Below are 14858 nucleotides of genomic sequence, written 5' to 3'. Positions count from 1 at the left end.
AGCTAATTGGGATTCAAGAAGACATTGTGATAGCATGATTTGATAAAAACGTTTCTCTGAATCTCTGAGATTAGAGTTTGATGATGTCACCTGCAGCCCTAAGACGGTTTTAGAGGATGCACACTTCATTGTTGCTTTAGAAGATCTTCAGTTCAATTGCTTTATGTGTTAATCTGCTGGGTTTTAGCCTGTTGTTTGCTTGTCACTTTTTGAAAACGTCCAGCAGTTTAATCGATCTTTGAAACTCCCCATATTTAACAAAAACTACACAGATGTTTGATTGAATTGCTTGTTGAAAGAAAATAAATAAATAAAACAAAACAAATAAAACCACAGAGTTGTAATATATGTCTATTTTAAAAATTTCACAAGGCTATTGTGTCACATTCATCGAGTTCCAATATCAGTGAAATGTGTTTGTGTGCGTGTTCAGATTTTCGCCTTTATTCTATAACAAAAGCATGAAATCTAAAAGCTCTATTTCCACATTCTACTTTCCACCAGCCCTGCTAACAAAATCAGCTGAAGCATAAACTCAGAGCCGCCAGTGCCAGCCATTCAGTGTCTGGTCAAGTCTGCACCAGGTGTAATCTCCACATGAATTGCATGTGTTCTCTCTACACTAGACTGTTTATATTGTGCAGATGGTGGCCCAAGCTAATGTTTACTGCACATCGGTGAAGGCTTTCACAGTGTGTTTGTACAGGAAGCCAGTTGTTAGCTAAGCACCCCGCATACAAAGATGGTTTGTGCATTTTAGTTTTTGATATCTTACCTACCTGCTGCATTTCCCCCCCTTTATTTCTTTCCCAGTCATGTCCTGTGGGATGCCAGTTCCTCCTGTTAATGGCAGCATTGCTGGCCAGGACTTCTCTCTAGGAGCCAGAGTCACCTATCAATGTAACCCTGGATTTCGGCTCTCGGGGCCCATCACCACCTCAGTGATCTGTCAGGAGTCTGGGAGGTGGAGCCCCATAGAGGCCCCACCTAGATGTATTCGTGAGTATAGTAGTGGTTTGCAGTCACAAGTAGAAAAAAAACCAAATCATTACAAAAAACCCACCACCAACAAGAAAAAAAGAATTAATCTGAATGAATTATGGTTTGATCTTTGATCTTCCAGCTGTCACCTGCCCCGACATTGGTCACTCTGCAGTGGAACATGGGAGATGGAGGCTAATCTATGGGACTCAAAACCAATATGATGCTATCATGATGCTCACTTGCGACCCAGGATATTATTACAGAGGTCAAAGGGTAATTCGCTGCCAAGCCAACAGCACATGGAACTATCCAAATCCTCGCCCAGTTTGCGAGAGTGAGTGTAAACAGTTTTCTTACTTTAAAGACTTTTAACATCTTGCTCATCTGACCCAAACAAAAAGAATGGAGCCAAACAGAACTGTTTTCTAATCAATGGGAATCTATACCCATTTGTGTTTTTCCCCCCATTTCAGTCATCTCCTGCGGGGACCTCGGGACTCCACCGAACGGACACAAGATTGGAACCCTTACTGTGTATGGAGCTACAGCTATTTTCTCATGCAACACGGGCTATACCTTGGTGGGCTCTCGGGTGCGAGAGTGTATGTCCAACGGGCTTTGGAGTGGAACACAGGTCCAGTGCCTGGGTGAGAGCTTAAACACCCTAAAATGTTTTACTACTTTCCATGTGTCCTGCACTTTGCTTCAAGCATTATTAGCAACACTTACGTGGGACTTTTTCTTTTTTTTCTCTTGCTCATCCTCAGCGGGCCATTGTGGTACTCCAGAGCCAATAGTGAATGGCCAGATCATTGGGGAGAATTATAACTATCGAGGCAGCGTTGTGTACCAGTGTAACCCAGGATTTCGGCTCATTGGAGTGTCAGTGCGAGTCTGTGAACAGGATCACCACTGGTCAGGACATACTCCTGTTTGTGTTCGTAAGTGCCACAGCAAACACCTATTATTTGTAAAGCTGTGTGTGTTGTAAGCTAGTGCGTGTCTGACTTTCTCTCTCTGCTTAAAGTGCCGTAGTGATTTTTAGTAAATGGACACACATGTCGTCTTGTTCTGATCATAACTCACTAACTGACTGCCAGTTCATAGTGATTATACTTGGGCCTGCTGGCACTAATCACCAGTTATTTTATTGCTGCAAGCATTTTTACTTAGAAGCTTCTATATATGTTTTGCACTTTTACTTACAAAGACAAAATTATTATTCCAAAAGAATGCATGGTATTTGTCTTTTAATACAAATAATTTTGTAAGAAGATTACTTTACAAGATGCCAGCGGTTAAAGCAAAAATCAGACATGTCACTGGTGTAGAGCCTGTGGCTTTAGTATCTTTTGTTTTGTTTTGTAATACAGGCCTTACTAAGGTGGTGGTGTTAAGCCCATTCATTCACTCAACTGCTCAGCAAGTGTGTAGACATGACTTTCTTTCTCCCTTGACTCTCTCAGCCATCACCTGTGGCCACCCTGGCAACCCTACCTTTGGTATGACCCAAGGAACCCAGTTTAACCTAAACGATGTCGTGCGTTTCATCTGCAATACTGGATACGTTCTACAAGGGGCTGTAAAATCGACTTGCCAGGCCAACGGGCAGTGGAGCAACATCCTACCCAGGTGTAAAAGTGAGTGCCAAATCAATGCTCAGTACCTTATTGCTGAAATTCCAAGAATACATGTGAAGATAAAAAAAATATATGTGCGGGATGTCATCTTTTACCAGATCCTGTGACCAGTGTGATGTTCATTATTTCATTAAAAGCAAAGGAAACAAAGTTGGTTAACTAGCCGTGTGTAGACAAACTAGTGTGACAGTTTATCCACGACAACTCCATCATTTCAAAATATATGTATCCATTTTTAATATAAAAAGAAATGATGACCTCACAGCCCATTGTTCGCTAGTGATCCTAGTTTCAGTCACTGTGCTAATGTACTGTTTATAAGGTTGTAGAAACCTGCAGTCAGCTGAGACTGAAGAAGTTCCAGCTGAAAAGTTTCTCCCACTGAAAACGCAATGACCAGATGCGTTGTGGAAAGTTGTGGAAAGAGACGACAGTTAAAAATACATAAATGCAAAAAAAAAAACCATAGCTTTTGATTCCAAAATAAAAATCTAATGCAAATTCCAGATTTTTAATAATATGAATACAATAATAATAATGACAGTGCATTAGGAGCAGTTGTTGACTTGAAGCTTTATCAGAAAGGAAAGTTTAAGCCTAACCTTAAAAGCAGTGTTTGTCATGAATTCAAACTGGGAGCTGGTTCCACAGAAGAGGGGCTCTAAGCTGAAGGCTCTGCTTCCCTTTCTATTTTTAAATACCCTGGGAACCACAAGTAAGCCTGCACTCTGAGAGCAAAGTGCTCTGTTGGGGTGATACAGCACTATGAGGTCTTTAAGATAAGATGGGACCTGATTATTCAAGACTTTGTATGTGAGGAGCAGGATTTTAAATTCAATACTAGATTAATAAGAAGCCAATGAAGAGAAGCTAATGTGGGAGGAATATGCGCCCTCTTTGTCATCCCTGTCAGTACTCTTGTTGCACCAGTCTGGATCAGATGGATCAAAGGCTGAGATAATAATGAGTTACAATAGTCCAGCATTAGGCACAAGTCTTGTTGAGGTATTCAAAACCACGCTAGCGTTGGTACCTGATGCAAAAAGTGAGTTTGTATCTACACCCTTGCTTATGGAGGTGCAGGTATTTTTTACTCTCCCCCAATCACAATGAGAGCGCAGGCGAAGCACAGCAGCATCTGGGGAGAGGAAGAGTTTAACTGACACGTATTAGAGGAAAATGAAATGAAACTCAAAGAGAAGACCCGATCATTTAATTACCGCAGTTTCAACCATATGGTCCGTGGAGGTTCTGGGTAATATTTACATGTCGTATTATTTCCTCTTAGCCTAGCTGCCTCTGTTACACCCTTAGGCTCACCTGTCTGTCAGAGAGACAAAGTCAGTTAATAACCATGCAGAGAGAGCCAAGAAACAATCGCAGAATCCTTGAGCTTGTATGAAAGGCAGCCGCCTTTGGAGACCGGCGTCCTGGCTTTAGCTCTGAATAAGAAGTACCCTGCTTTGCTTTGAATGAGCGAGGCAAGGACTTTTAATTTGACAGTGTTTTCGTGACAAGCGGCGCATCTCAGGCACTCGTGTCTGTCTCTAAGTCCGTACTAACTGAGGCTGTGTGACAGGCGCAGAAACGGGCCGCTCGCAAGGTCGGGCCCTAAATGTGACAAGACAGTGACAGAACCGGAGACTGATGGACTCATGAGTTTGTTTTAAATGAGGAGAAAAGGAATGTGGCCTCTTTTTTTTCCCGACACTTCTGATGGGATGGGGAGGTTACAAGTCTCACAGGAATGCTTCTTTGGTTAATAAAAAAGGGGAGAATCACATTTGGCTGCTGCATGCATAAGCAGGCGAGATTTTCTCCCAGACATACGCTTTAAATCTCTTCGCTCTAGCAGTGACATCATATTAGCATTGGCCTTGTTTCGATGCAGATGCTGACTCTGAGGGGGCTTTTTTTTATGTGAATGCTGTGTTGGTGGAGGATGCGTGCGTTCGACGGCCATTATCCCCACTGTTGATGTGGAGACATAAGTAGCTTAGAGGTCTCGTTGTCAATCAGATTTATCACCGTAATTATAGCAATCGAGGCGTATTTAGTGAAGTGTGCTCTCCTGTCTGGCATGTACTTCCTCCCTGAGTGGAAAACTGTGCAGTAATAACACCTCAGTTCTAACTAAACCTTTAGCTTTTCTCTTAGATGAAAACATAGAGAGAAATAGACGCAGAAGGCAGAAAAAAGGGGTAAGGGCGGGAGTCAGTCAGACAAAGCTAATGATTTCCATGGTCTAGATTTTAACTATAAGAGTTCGTAGGTGCCATCAATAATGCAGGGAACACGAGAGCACCGTCAGTGCAGCCAGTCTTCTGCCCCTCTTTAATCACCAATTTTAGTTGCAGCTATACTTGCCTTTCTTGGAAGACTCGTGCGTGTTTGTCTTTCGGTGATAAAAGCGAAGAGACGCAGGATAGAAAAAAAGACCCTTTGACATACCACTTACAGGGCTGTTACTTGACAGAAGGCCAAGAGGAGGAGAGGGTAACCAGGGTCCCCGCTTCTGAGTTGAACAGAGATGAATTACCTCATCCCTTCTTCCCCTCTCCCATTTTAGTCGTCTTTTCCTTTCATCCTTTTACTTCCCCTCTCTCCACACACAAGAATTTACCAGGAGGTCAGTCATTTTAGATGAGTGTTGGATCGCTTTGGAGTGTCTCTGTGTGTCTGTGTGTGTCTGTGTGTGTGTGTTGCCTGAGTACATTTTTTCAAAAACTGAATTCCGAGCTTGGAAAGCCTCGCGCTGAAGCAGCTCCACTGCTTCAAATGCGCTTTGTAGTGTTATTATGCGGTAAGTTGTAAATGATGGCACCACAGGTCAGCGCTCCGATGGAAGGAATACATTATAATAGGTATTTGGGGGATGATTTAGCTGTGCTGGCCAGCTTGGGAGCAGGAGAATGAGCAAGCTTTTAGGCACATTAGCATACAATAGGTTCATTTTGGCTGTAGCTAAGGCATACTCATGGGGGCGAGACTGGCAAGGCCAACTGGGGCATAATGGCTGCGTGGGCACTCCCAGACAGCGTTGTAGAGGCCATTAGAACTTTGGCTCCGTAGTACACATTTAGTGGCGGTTAACGGTATAGACTAGAAAGCAGCTGCTCCCCAATGTGTGCTGACTTTGTCGAGGTAATATCAGATTTCAGTTTGCTTGCTTTGGTAACATTCTTCAGCTCACATTCTGTTACGACTTTTAGTATATTCGCCACTATCAGGGCCTATTTCTCACTAACTTTGTACAGCACAGCCCTCCACCCTCTCCCGTGCTGTCCCTCACTCATCCCTCATTCTCCCCTTCCCTAACTCTCTCCATCTGGTGTTAAACTGACATGGTGCCTCTTCTCCTGTGAGCTTTCCATCCATCACCATCTCTGCACCACGACGGCCGGCAGGAGACTGCCTCTAATGAAGCAAATGTTTATTTCCGGAGTCTGCCTCCTACTTCATTTGGATTGGGGTGGATAGATGGATGGGCGGAAGGAGTCGATGGGGAAAGTAATGGACAGAGTTGGCATGAAGAAAAATAAACCAAAAAAACTATGCTTCTAAAACTGAGTCTCTATGTGGGAGACAGTCATATCAATATCAGGACATGTGGTCTATTACCAGTATGAGAGTCTTCTTTCATCTTTCTTGCTATTAACTGTAAAAAGGAAAATGTAAATGCTTATTGCTTAATGTGTTGTTTTTTGCAGTCTCGCTAACTCCCTCGCTCCCCTCTGTGTTCCTTTCTTTCAGTTGTTAACTGCACAGAGCCAGGACATGTGGAGAACAGCATTAGGCAGGTACTGTCCAGCGGGCCGCATCGCTACAGCTTCCAAACCACTGTGTCATATCGCTGTAGTCCAGGCTACTACCTGCTGGGCACCAGCTCGATCTCCTGTCAGGGAGATGGCACCTGGGACCGCTCTCTACCCAAATGCCTGTGTGAGTAATCTCTGGGTTGTTGTAGGTGATGAGGCATATTGTTTTGTTTATTTGTTTGCATTATACACTGAATAAGATCACTTAGATCACATCCAGCTGATCAGAGCAGACTCATAAATTAGTACAAATAACACATTTTAAGGAAATCAGTGTATTTATATCGGCTGATATTTCAGATACCGGTAGTGAAAATCCGATATTGGTTGAACTCTTCCTGAACAGTTATACAGGGAGTGCAGAATTATTGGGCAAATGAGTCAAAGGAGCTTGCAAAGAAAAGCGTCTGGACTTCTTTAAGTTGCTTGAAAACGTTTCACCTCTCATCCGAGAAGCTTCTTCAGTTCTAAGGTCAAATGGTGGAGAGTCCCAGATATAAACCTAGTGGGAGTAACCCCCCACAGAGGGACAAAAGGACCCCCTGATGATCCTCTAATCGCCTGAGCCAAGGTGTGAAACTGGGTGTGGGTCCCAATCAGCCAGAGTTTTGGGTGAGTTCATTGTGAAACCTGGCCCCACCTTATCATGCGAATTCCTGAGGTCAGATGGCCCAGGATGTGAGTGGGCGTTAAGGCGTCTGGGAAGGGATCTCAAAACTTGATTATAGATGGCAGAGAGTTGGTGTCGTAAACCCCCGCCTCTGTTCAAAGATGGTCGCTCACAGTGGACATAGATGGCTTCTTTCACTCCTCTTTCAAACCATCTGTCCTCTCTGTCCAAAATGTGAACATTGGCATCCACGAAAGAGTGTCCTTTATCCTTAAGATGCAGATGGACTGCTGAGTCTTGTCCTGTGGAGGTGGCTCTTCTGTGTTGTGCCATGCGCTTGTGAAGTGGCTGTTTGGTCTCTCCAATGTAGAGGTCTGAGCATTCCTCGCTGCACTGTACAGCATACACCACATTGTTAAGTTTGTGTTTTGGCGTTTTGTCTTTCGGGTGAACCAGTTTTTGTCTGAGCGTGTTGCTGGGTCTGAAATGCACTGGGATGTCATGCTTGGAGAAAACTCTCCTGAGTTTTTCTAATACACCGGCTACATAGGGGATGACAATGTTGTTGCGTCTGTCCTTCTTATCCTCCCTCGCTGGTGTCTGGTCTTCTTTTCTGTGCCTCTTTGCTGACTTTAAGAACGCCCATTTAGGATAGCCGCACGTTTACCGGAAGCCCACACACACGGACCAGTACCTCCTCTTTGACTCCCATCACCCTCTGGAACACAAACTTGGAGTAATTAGGACCCTACACCACCGGGCAGAACATGTTCCCTCTAAGCTTGAAGGGAAAAAGAAGGAACACACACATGTAAAGGAAGCACTCAAAACGTGCGGCTATCCTAAATGGGCGTTCTTAAAGTCAGCAAAGAGGCACAGAAAAGAAGACCAGACACCAGCGAGGGAGGATGAGAAGGACAGACGCAACAACATTGTCATCCCCTATGTGTATCAGAGAAACTCAGGAGAGTTTTCTCCAAGCACGACATCCCGGTGCATTTCAGACACAGCAACACGCTCAGACAAAAACTGGTTCACCCAAAAGACAAAACGCCAAAACACAAACTTAACAATGTGGTGTATGCTGTACAGTGCAGCGAGGAATGCCCAGACCTCTACATTGGAGAGACCAAACAGCCACTTCACAAGCGCATGACACAACACAGAAGAGCCACCTCCACAGGACAAGACTCAGCAGTCCATCTGCATCTTAAGGATAAAGGACACTCTTTCGAGGATGCCAATGTTCACATTTTGGGCAGAGAGGACAGATGGTTTGAAAGAGGAGTGAAAGAAGCCATCTATGTCCACTGTGAGCGACCATCTTTGAACAGAGGCGGGGGTTTACGACACCAACTCTCTGCCATCTATAATCAAGTTTTGAGATCCCTTCCCAGACGCCTTAACGCCCACTCACATCCTGGGCCATCTGACCTCAGGAATTCGCATGATAAGGTGGGGCCAGGTTTCACAATGAACACACCCGAAACTCTGGCTGATTGGGACCCACACCCAGTTTCACACCTTGGCTCAGGCGATTAGAGGATCATCAGGGGGTCCTTTTGTCCCTCTGTGGGGGGTTACTCCCACTAGGTTTATATCTGGGACTCTCCACCATTTGACCTTAGAACTGAAGAAGCTTCTCGGATGAGAGGTGAAACGTCTTCAAGCAACTTAAAGAAGTCCAGACGCTTTTCTTTGCAAGCTCCTTTGACTACGATGACCTGGATGACTGAGAACCTTCACAAACATTAGGCAAATGAGTATTTTGTCCACATCATCCTCTTCATGCATGTAGTCTTACTCCAAGTTGTATAGGCTCGAAAGCCTACTACCAATTAAGCATATTAGGTGATGTGCATCTCTGTAATGAGAAGGGGTGTGGTCTAATGACATCAACACCCTATATCAGGTGTGCATAATTATTAGGCAACTTCCTTTCCTTTGGCAAAATGGGTCAAAAGAAGGACTTGACAGGCTCAGAAAAGTCAAAAACAGTGAGATATCTTGCAGAGGGATGCAGCAGTCTCAAAATTGCAAAGCTTCTGAAGCGTGATCATCGAACAATCAAGCGTTTCATTCAAAATAGTCAACAGGGTCGCAAGAAGCGTGTGGAAAAACCAAGGTGCAAAATAACTGCCCATGAACTGAGAAAAGTCAAGCGTGCAGCTGCCAAGATGCCACTTGCCACCAGTTTGGCCATATTTCAGAGCTGCAACATCACTGGAGTGCCCAAAAGCACAAGGTGTGCAATACTCAGAGACATGGCCAAGGTAAGAAAGGCTGAAAAACGACCACCACTGAACAAGACACACAAGCTGAAACGTCAAGACTGGGCCAAGAAATATCTCAAGACTGGTTTTTCTAAGGTTTTATGGACTGATGAAATGAGAGTGAGTCTTGATGGGCCAGATGGGTGGGCCCGTGGCTGGATTGGTAAAGGGCAGAGAGCTCCAGTCTGAGTCAGACGCCAGCAAGGTGGAGTACTGGTTTGGGCTGGTATCATCAAAGATGAGCTTGTGGGGCCTTTTCGGGTTGAGGATGGAGTCAAGCTCAACTCCCAGTTCTACTGCCAGTTTCTGGAAGACACCTTCTTCAAGCAGTGGTACAGGAAGAAGTCTGCATCCTTCAAGAAAAACATGATTTTCATGCAGGACGATGCTCCATCACACGCGTCCAAGTACTCCACAGCGTGGCTGGCAAGAAAGGGTATAAAAGAAGAAAAACTAATGACATGGCCTCCTTGTTCACCTGATCTGAACCCCATTGAGAACCTGTGGTCCATCATCAAATGTGAGATTTACAAGGAGGGAAAACAGTACACCTCTCTGAACAGTGTCTGGGAGGCTGTGGTTGCTGCTGCACGCAATGTTGATGGTGAACAGATCAAAACACTGACAGAATCCATGGATGGCAGGCTTTTGAGTGTCCTTGCAAAGAAAGGTGGCTATATTGGTCGCTGATTTGTTTTTGTCTTGTTTTTGAATGTCAGAAATGTATATTTGTGAATGTGGAGATGTTATATTGGTTTCACTGGTAAAAATAAATAATTGAAATGGGTATATATTTGTTTTTTGTTAAGTTGCCTAATAATTATGCACAGTAATAGTCACCTGCACACACAGATATCCCCCTAAATTAGCTAAAACTAAAAACAAACTAAAAACTACTTCCAAAAACATTCAGCTTTGATATTAATGAGTTTTTTGGGTTCATTGAGAACATGGTTGTTGTTCAATAATAAAATTATTCCTCAAAAATACAACTTGCCTAATAATTCTGCACTCCCTGTATAGACGTATATGAGACAAAAACCTTATTTTTAAGACTTCATTTATGATCTTTGTAAACACTTTCCTGATGAACTGATCTCCTCAATGAGTAGTTTCAAATCTTACTTATTAAAATACAATATTTTTGTTTGTCTTATTTTTTTTGTTGTTGTAATAGACATTTACAGAGGGTATACTTTAAGGCACCTGGGCTTGCTACCATCAGATTAGGCAGCGTTCTTGGTTCCTCTGTCAGACTGACTCGTTGTTCCTGGTGTCTGGTTTAAATAAACAAAAACATGGTAATAGGCAAAACACTCAATTTCAATCTTCAAAACAGGAGCCCAAAAAACTAAGGGGTGATGTTACACCAGCTCTTTTAGCTATTCTTACAGATAATTATTTTTTACAACTTTACAGCAGAGGAAAGATACCCACACTGTTAGTAAATATAAAGTATTGTATTCATTTTAAATCAACATATTCAACATGTGATGCCTAAAACGTTTCTTTGCTCTGTTCGGACAGTGGTGCTGTGTGACCGCCCCAGCGTGCCTCCTTACACCCAGCTTTCAGGTGACCGTCGAACAGTGGGCTCCGTCATTCGCTACAGTTGCATCGGTCAGCGTAGCATCATTGGCAATACAACAAGAATGTGCCAGCTGGATGGGCAGTGGAGCGGCTCGCCACCACATTGCTCTGGTATGGAAAAATACACCCAGAATGAGAGTTCGAAACGCTTAACCTGACAATATTTTCTGAAGGAGATCCATAAGAAAAGACTCTAACCATCGAAATTCCATTCATATTTTGGGGTGTTTCCTGTGCTAAGCCACACGTTTTGGGTTTCTTTGCATTCTTTGCATATTTCCCCATCTAATAATTGATTATTCAGATGCAATAGCATCGCCCAGTCACACTGAGGCCCTCACAACGGCATGCCAACAAATAAAGAGTTTAGGTGGCAGCTGCTGGAAGGTAATGAGCAAAGTAGGTGGACCAAAGATGGAGTTGCCTGTCTGTGTCACAGACCTGAAGGGCAAAGAAAGTGTCCCCCATAAAACTGTTTTAATCTGCTCACATTAGACTGAGGAACATCAATGCCCATACTTCAGCCAGGTTATGAAGCAGTATAAAGACGTCAGCCCCCCCTTACTCCCACTCCTCTAACAGCGCTTTGCTTCAGGGATTCAACTATAGTCGCGCATGGAAAAAGGCTGTGGGGAAGCCCATACATCCAAATGCATATCCACAAAGTACAGACATAGAGACACACAAGCAGTTTAAAATAAAGTACCATTCTGACAGTTTAATGTCATAATTCATGACATCCATATATGGTATATCCTGCAGATTGCCAGTGTTCTCTCGACAGGCAATAAACACAACATTTTTATAAAGATTTGGCCGACTTTCTTAGCTGTGCGCTATTAAAGCGATGTTGGATGGTGCCTTGTAAAATGAGCAGCAGTGCTAAGCGTTTTGAGCTTGTTTAAATGGAAGACCTGGAATTATTGAAGGAAGGTGTAAAAGATATGTCAAAGCAGTGAAATGAAAAAGTCACATCATTTTTTACGTGTTCACCGTGCTGAATAAAGAGCAGTAAAATGTGTTTGGAAGTAACTGACTCTGTAGTGAGGTGAGAAAATATAGAGCGCATTTCTCATATGTGTTCGGGTTGTCATAAATTATTTGTTTCGTGCTACGTTTAGTTTTTATTTCTTTGTCATTTTTTTTTTCAGGAGAGGCTGCTGGGTTGTGCGGTGATCCGGGCGTTCCCGTGCATGGGATCCGTCTAGGAGAGGAGTTTACGGTGGGCAGTGTTGTCCGCTTCAGCTGTGAGCCAGGCTATTCGCTGAAGGGCTCTCCGGAGAGAACCTGTCTGGCCAATGGAAGCTGGCTGGGCACACAACCAGAGTGCCATGGTAAGGAATATATACTCTTATTTGTTCTCATAGGCTGGTACAAATGGGCGGTCGAGTCATGTTTTTGTAAATTGAAACTCACACATCAATTCAACAACTGGATCTGACTTCTGAGCTTTTCCAGGAACGAGACGTCAAAACTTAACCATTGAATGGATATATGCAGTATGGACTTGTCTCCTTCTATCATCATCCTTACAGAGATATTAAAGCTTCATGTGAGGTTTGGTTGAGAGCTGCATGTGTGCAGGAAACTATTGTGTACTGTCAGAGTAAGAAGTGCCAAAATCATAGCTATTTGCTGGCTGTCTTTAGGTCTTTAGAAGCATATAGCTGGAGTCGTGAACGTATACCTGGTGATAATTTAGGTACTTCACAGTGAGTGCTGTACTTCAGAAAATCTGTGTGTTTTCAGATATTTTATTATACTGAATCTTCTCCTGAGTGAAGAGCTCTAAAGATACTGGGATTCGGTGAGGTAAGAGTAAGATAGGATCAATAGGTGGATTGATGTGGAATCTTTCAAATTGTGGAAAAGAGGGTGCTGAGCACTAAGGTAAAGCCCTCAATTTAGCTGTCAATTGAAGTTCCAACCCGCCTTCGCCTTTGAGCTTTTGGTGCTCCAGTATCAAGTGAGGGCTTGGAATACAACAGCTGCTTCAGAGGTTGTTCGAGAACCCGATCACGGTGCCTTCCCCTGTGTACTGTGGAAATATTCTGGACATGTCCAACTAGAGACCCTGGAGCAAACCCAGAAGATGATAGAAGGGTTACATATCCCTGGGAACACCTCAAGATTCCTTATGAGGAATTGGAGAACCTGTTTGAGGAAACCACCACAACCCGAACCTGGAAAACTACAGGGAGATATATAAGCACATAAATAGCACATTTACATTTCCTTTTGCTCTATTTTAGTAATTTATGCACAAAGTTTGCTTTGACTTTTTGTGAAGCTAGACTTTAATTTCTAGTGCAACAGACACGTAATGAGTGAAATATATCTACCAAAACTGTGCTTGAGGTGGCAGCGCGGGTTCACTAATTGCAGGTTTGGTTCCTCAGTTTCCTCATGTCACCATAAAGTTGTTGGGCAAGACAATGAAAACCCAAGGTGCTCTTAATGACGGGTGAGCACCTTGCGTGGTAGCTTTACCATAACTCGGAAGTGTGTGAATGAGTGAATAATGATAATAGTAGCCTCATCAAGTCCACGGCACAAAGTGGAGCAACATCCCCCCCCCAAAAAAAACAGAAAATCATCAGCTGGAAATGGTTATTACTAACGCGACAATCAGCGACTGTGTAATTAGGTGTTGCCTTTTCAGTTTCATTGAGAAACTCGTAAAATATGCATTTATTGTGTATTTGTAAGTGATTAAACAGAAGAGAGCACATTACAGAGAATGCGTTCTCTATTGAGCACTATAAAGGTTTGCATATTTGTCCTTGTGCAACACTGCGTCTATTCCATTGCAGTCATTTGGGGGGCAAAAAAACCCAAAATAGTTTGCTGAATGTGTATTTTGTGCGCAGTCGATGGATTTAAGCTTTTCGCTGAAGCACACTTTATTAATATTGCTGAAATAGAAGACATTATGCACAATGAGAAAACAAAACAGCAGTTATTCTTCCATCAAACATCTGGAAGGCAGGAAAAGGGAAAGAAGTGTTTGTGAGTGTGCTTGGAGTTTAGATTATTAACACATCAGTGAGTATGACTAGTATGTATAGTATGGTTTATATACCTGAAGTTTTTTTTTCTATTTTCCCTTTCATATCAGCTTTAGAAGTGCTATAGTAATAGGAGTATTACTCCAAAAACACCCATATATTTTTTCCTGTTTTTTTTCTATGTTGCCCTCTGTGTGTTAAACTACATTTTTCTTTCTGCACTCTAGAATTATAGAATCACTGATACGCTCGGTTTGCCATTTTGGCGAGGTCTCTTGGCAGCTATCTGGTTGTATTTCTTTGTCCCTGCCCTTTTGTTGCTCTCCATATAAACCTGGCCCTTTTCTTCCATAATCCTAGTGCAGAGTGTGTGATTTCCAGAAGCATCATCCAGTCTCATGGGCTTTTTCCACTTGTGCTCTCAGCACCCCTCCACACATTCACACAGACCCCTCTCTCACACACACCACCACCACCAACACGACCACGTCTTTCCTTCGCCTCACTCTGTGTCGATGCCTCTCTGGTATGTGTGTGGTATGCCCACTGGCTGAGGTTGCCCACCTGTTCTCACTTGGCACTGACTTCAAGGGCCAGGCCACATCTGGTCATTAAGGGAGGCCGATCATGTCCACAGGGCTCTGAGGGCCCGGGGCAAGCTGGAGACAGTAATGAACAGAACCATTGCTGGCGGCCGGACAGACACTGAGGGATTTTCTGTGCAAAGGATGTGTCCATCAAAGCAGAGTTACTTATGAAGCAGGACACAGGGGAGCATGAGTAGTGTTAGAGTGGATGGATGAAGAACAGAGAAAAAGAGGAAAAAAGCCGAGTGATGATGCACATCAAATATGTCGATTAATTAAAAGTAATTTTGTAAAATACATAGTTTGATTTTTCCAAAATGCATACAAATAAAACTCTTACATTGATGC

At 43.4% G+C, this 14858-nt stretch overlaps 1 protein-coding gene across 1 annotated transcript in view; it reads left to right on the top strand.

Annotated features, from left to right (window-relative positions):
* The window catches only part of csmd2 (CUB and Sushi multiple domains 2), a 76667-nt gene that overhangs the window by 40206 nt on the left and 21603 nt on the right, over positions 1-14858 (top strand). Inside the window, exons 17-24 of the mRNA XM_080295851.1 lie at positions 814-999; positions 1124-1318; positions 1458-1631; positions 1752-1925; positions 2451-2624; positions 6378-6566; positions 10853-11026; positions 12067-12249. Coding sequence (XP_080151977.1) covers positions 814-999; positions 1124-1318; positions 1458-1631; positions 1752-1925; positions 2451-2624; positions 6378-6566; positions 10853-11026; positions 12067-12249 — 1449 coding nt within the window. The remainder of the gene's footprint in view (positions 1-813; positions 1000-1123; positions 1319-1457; positions 1632-1751; positions 1926-2450; positions 2625-6377; positions 6567-10852; positions 11027-12066; positions 12250-14858) is intronic.

This window comes from Astatotilapia calliptera, chromosome 22 (genome assembly GCF_964374335.1).
Source record: "Astatotilapia calliptera chromosome 22, fAstCal68.1, whole genome shotgun sequence".
Classification (NCBI taxonomy): domain Eukaryota; kingdom Metazoa; phylum Chordata; class Actinopteri; order Cichliformes; family Cichlidae; genus Astatotilapia; species Astatotilapia calliptera.
The sequence above is the reverse complement of the archived record's forward strand: the minus strand, read 5'-3'. Positions and strand labels throughout refer to the sequence as shown.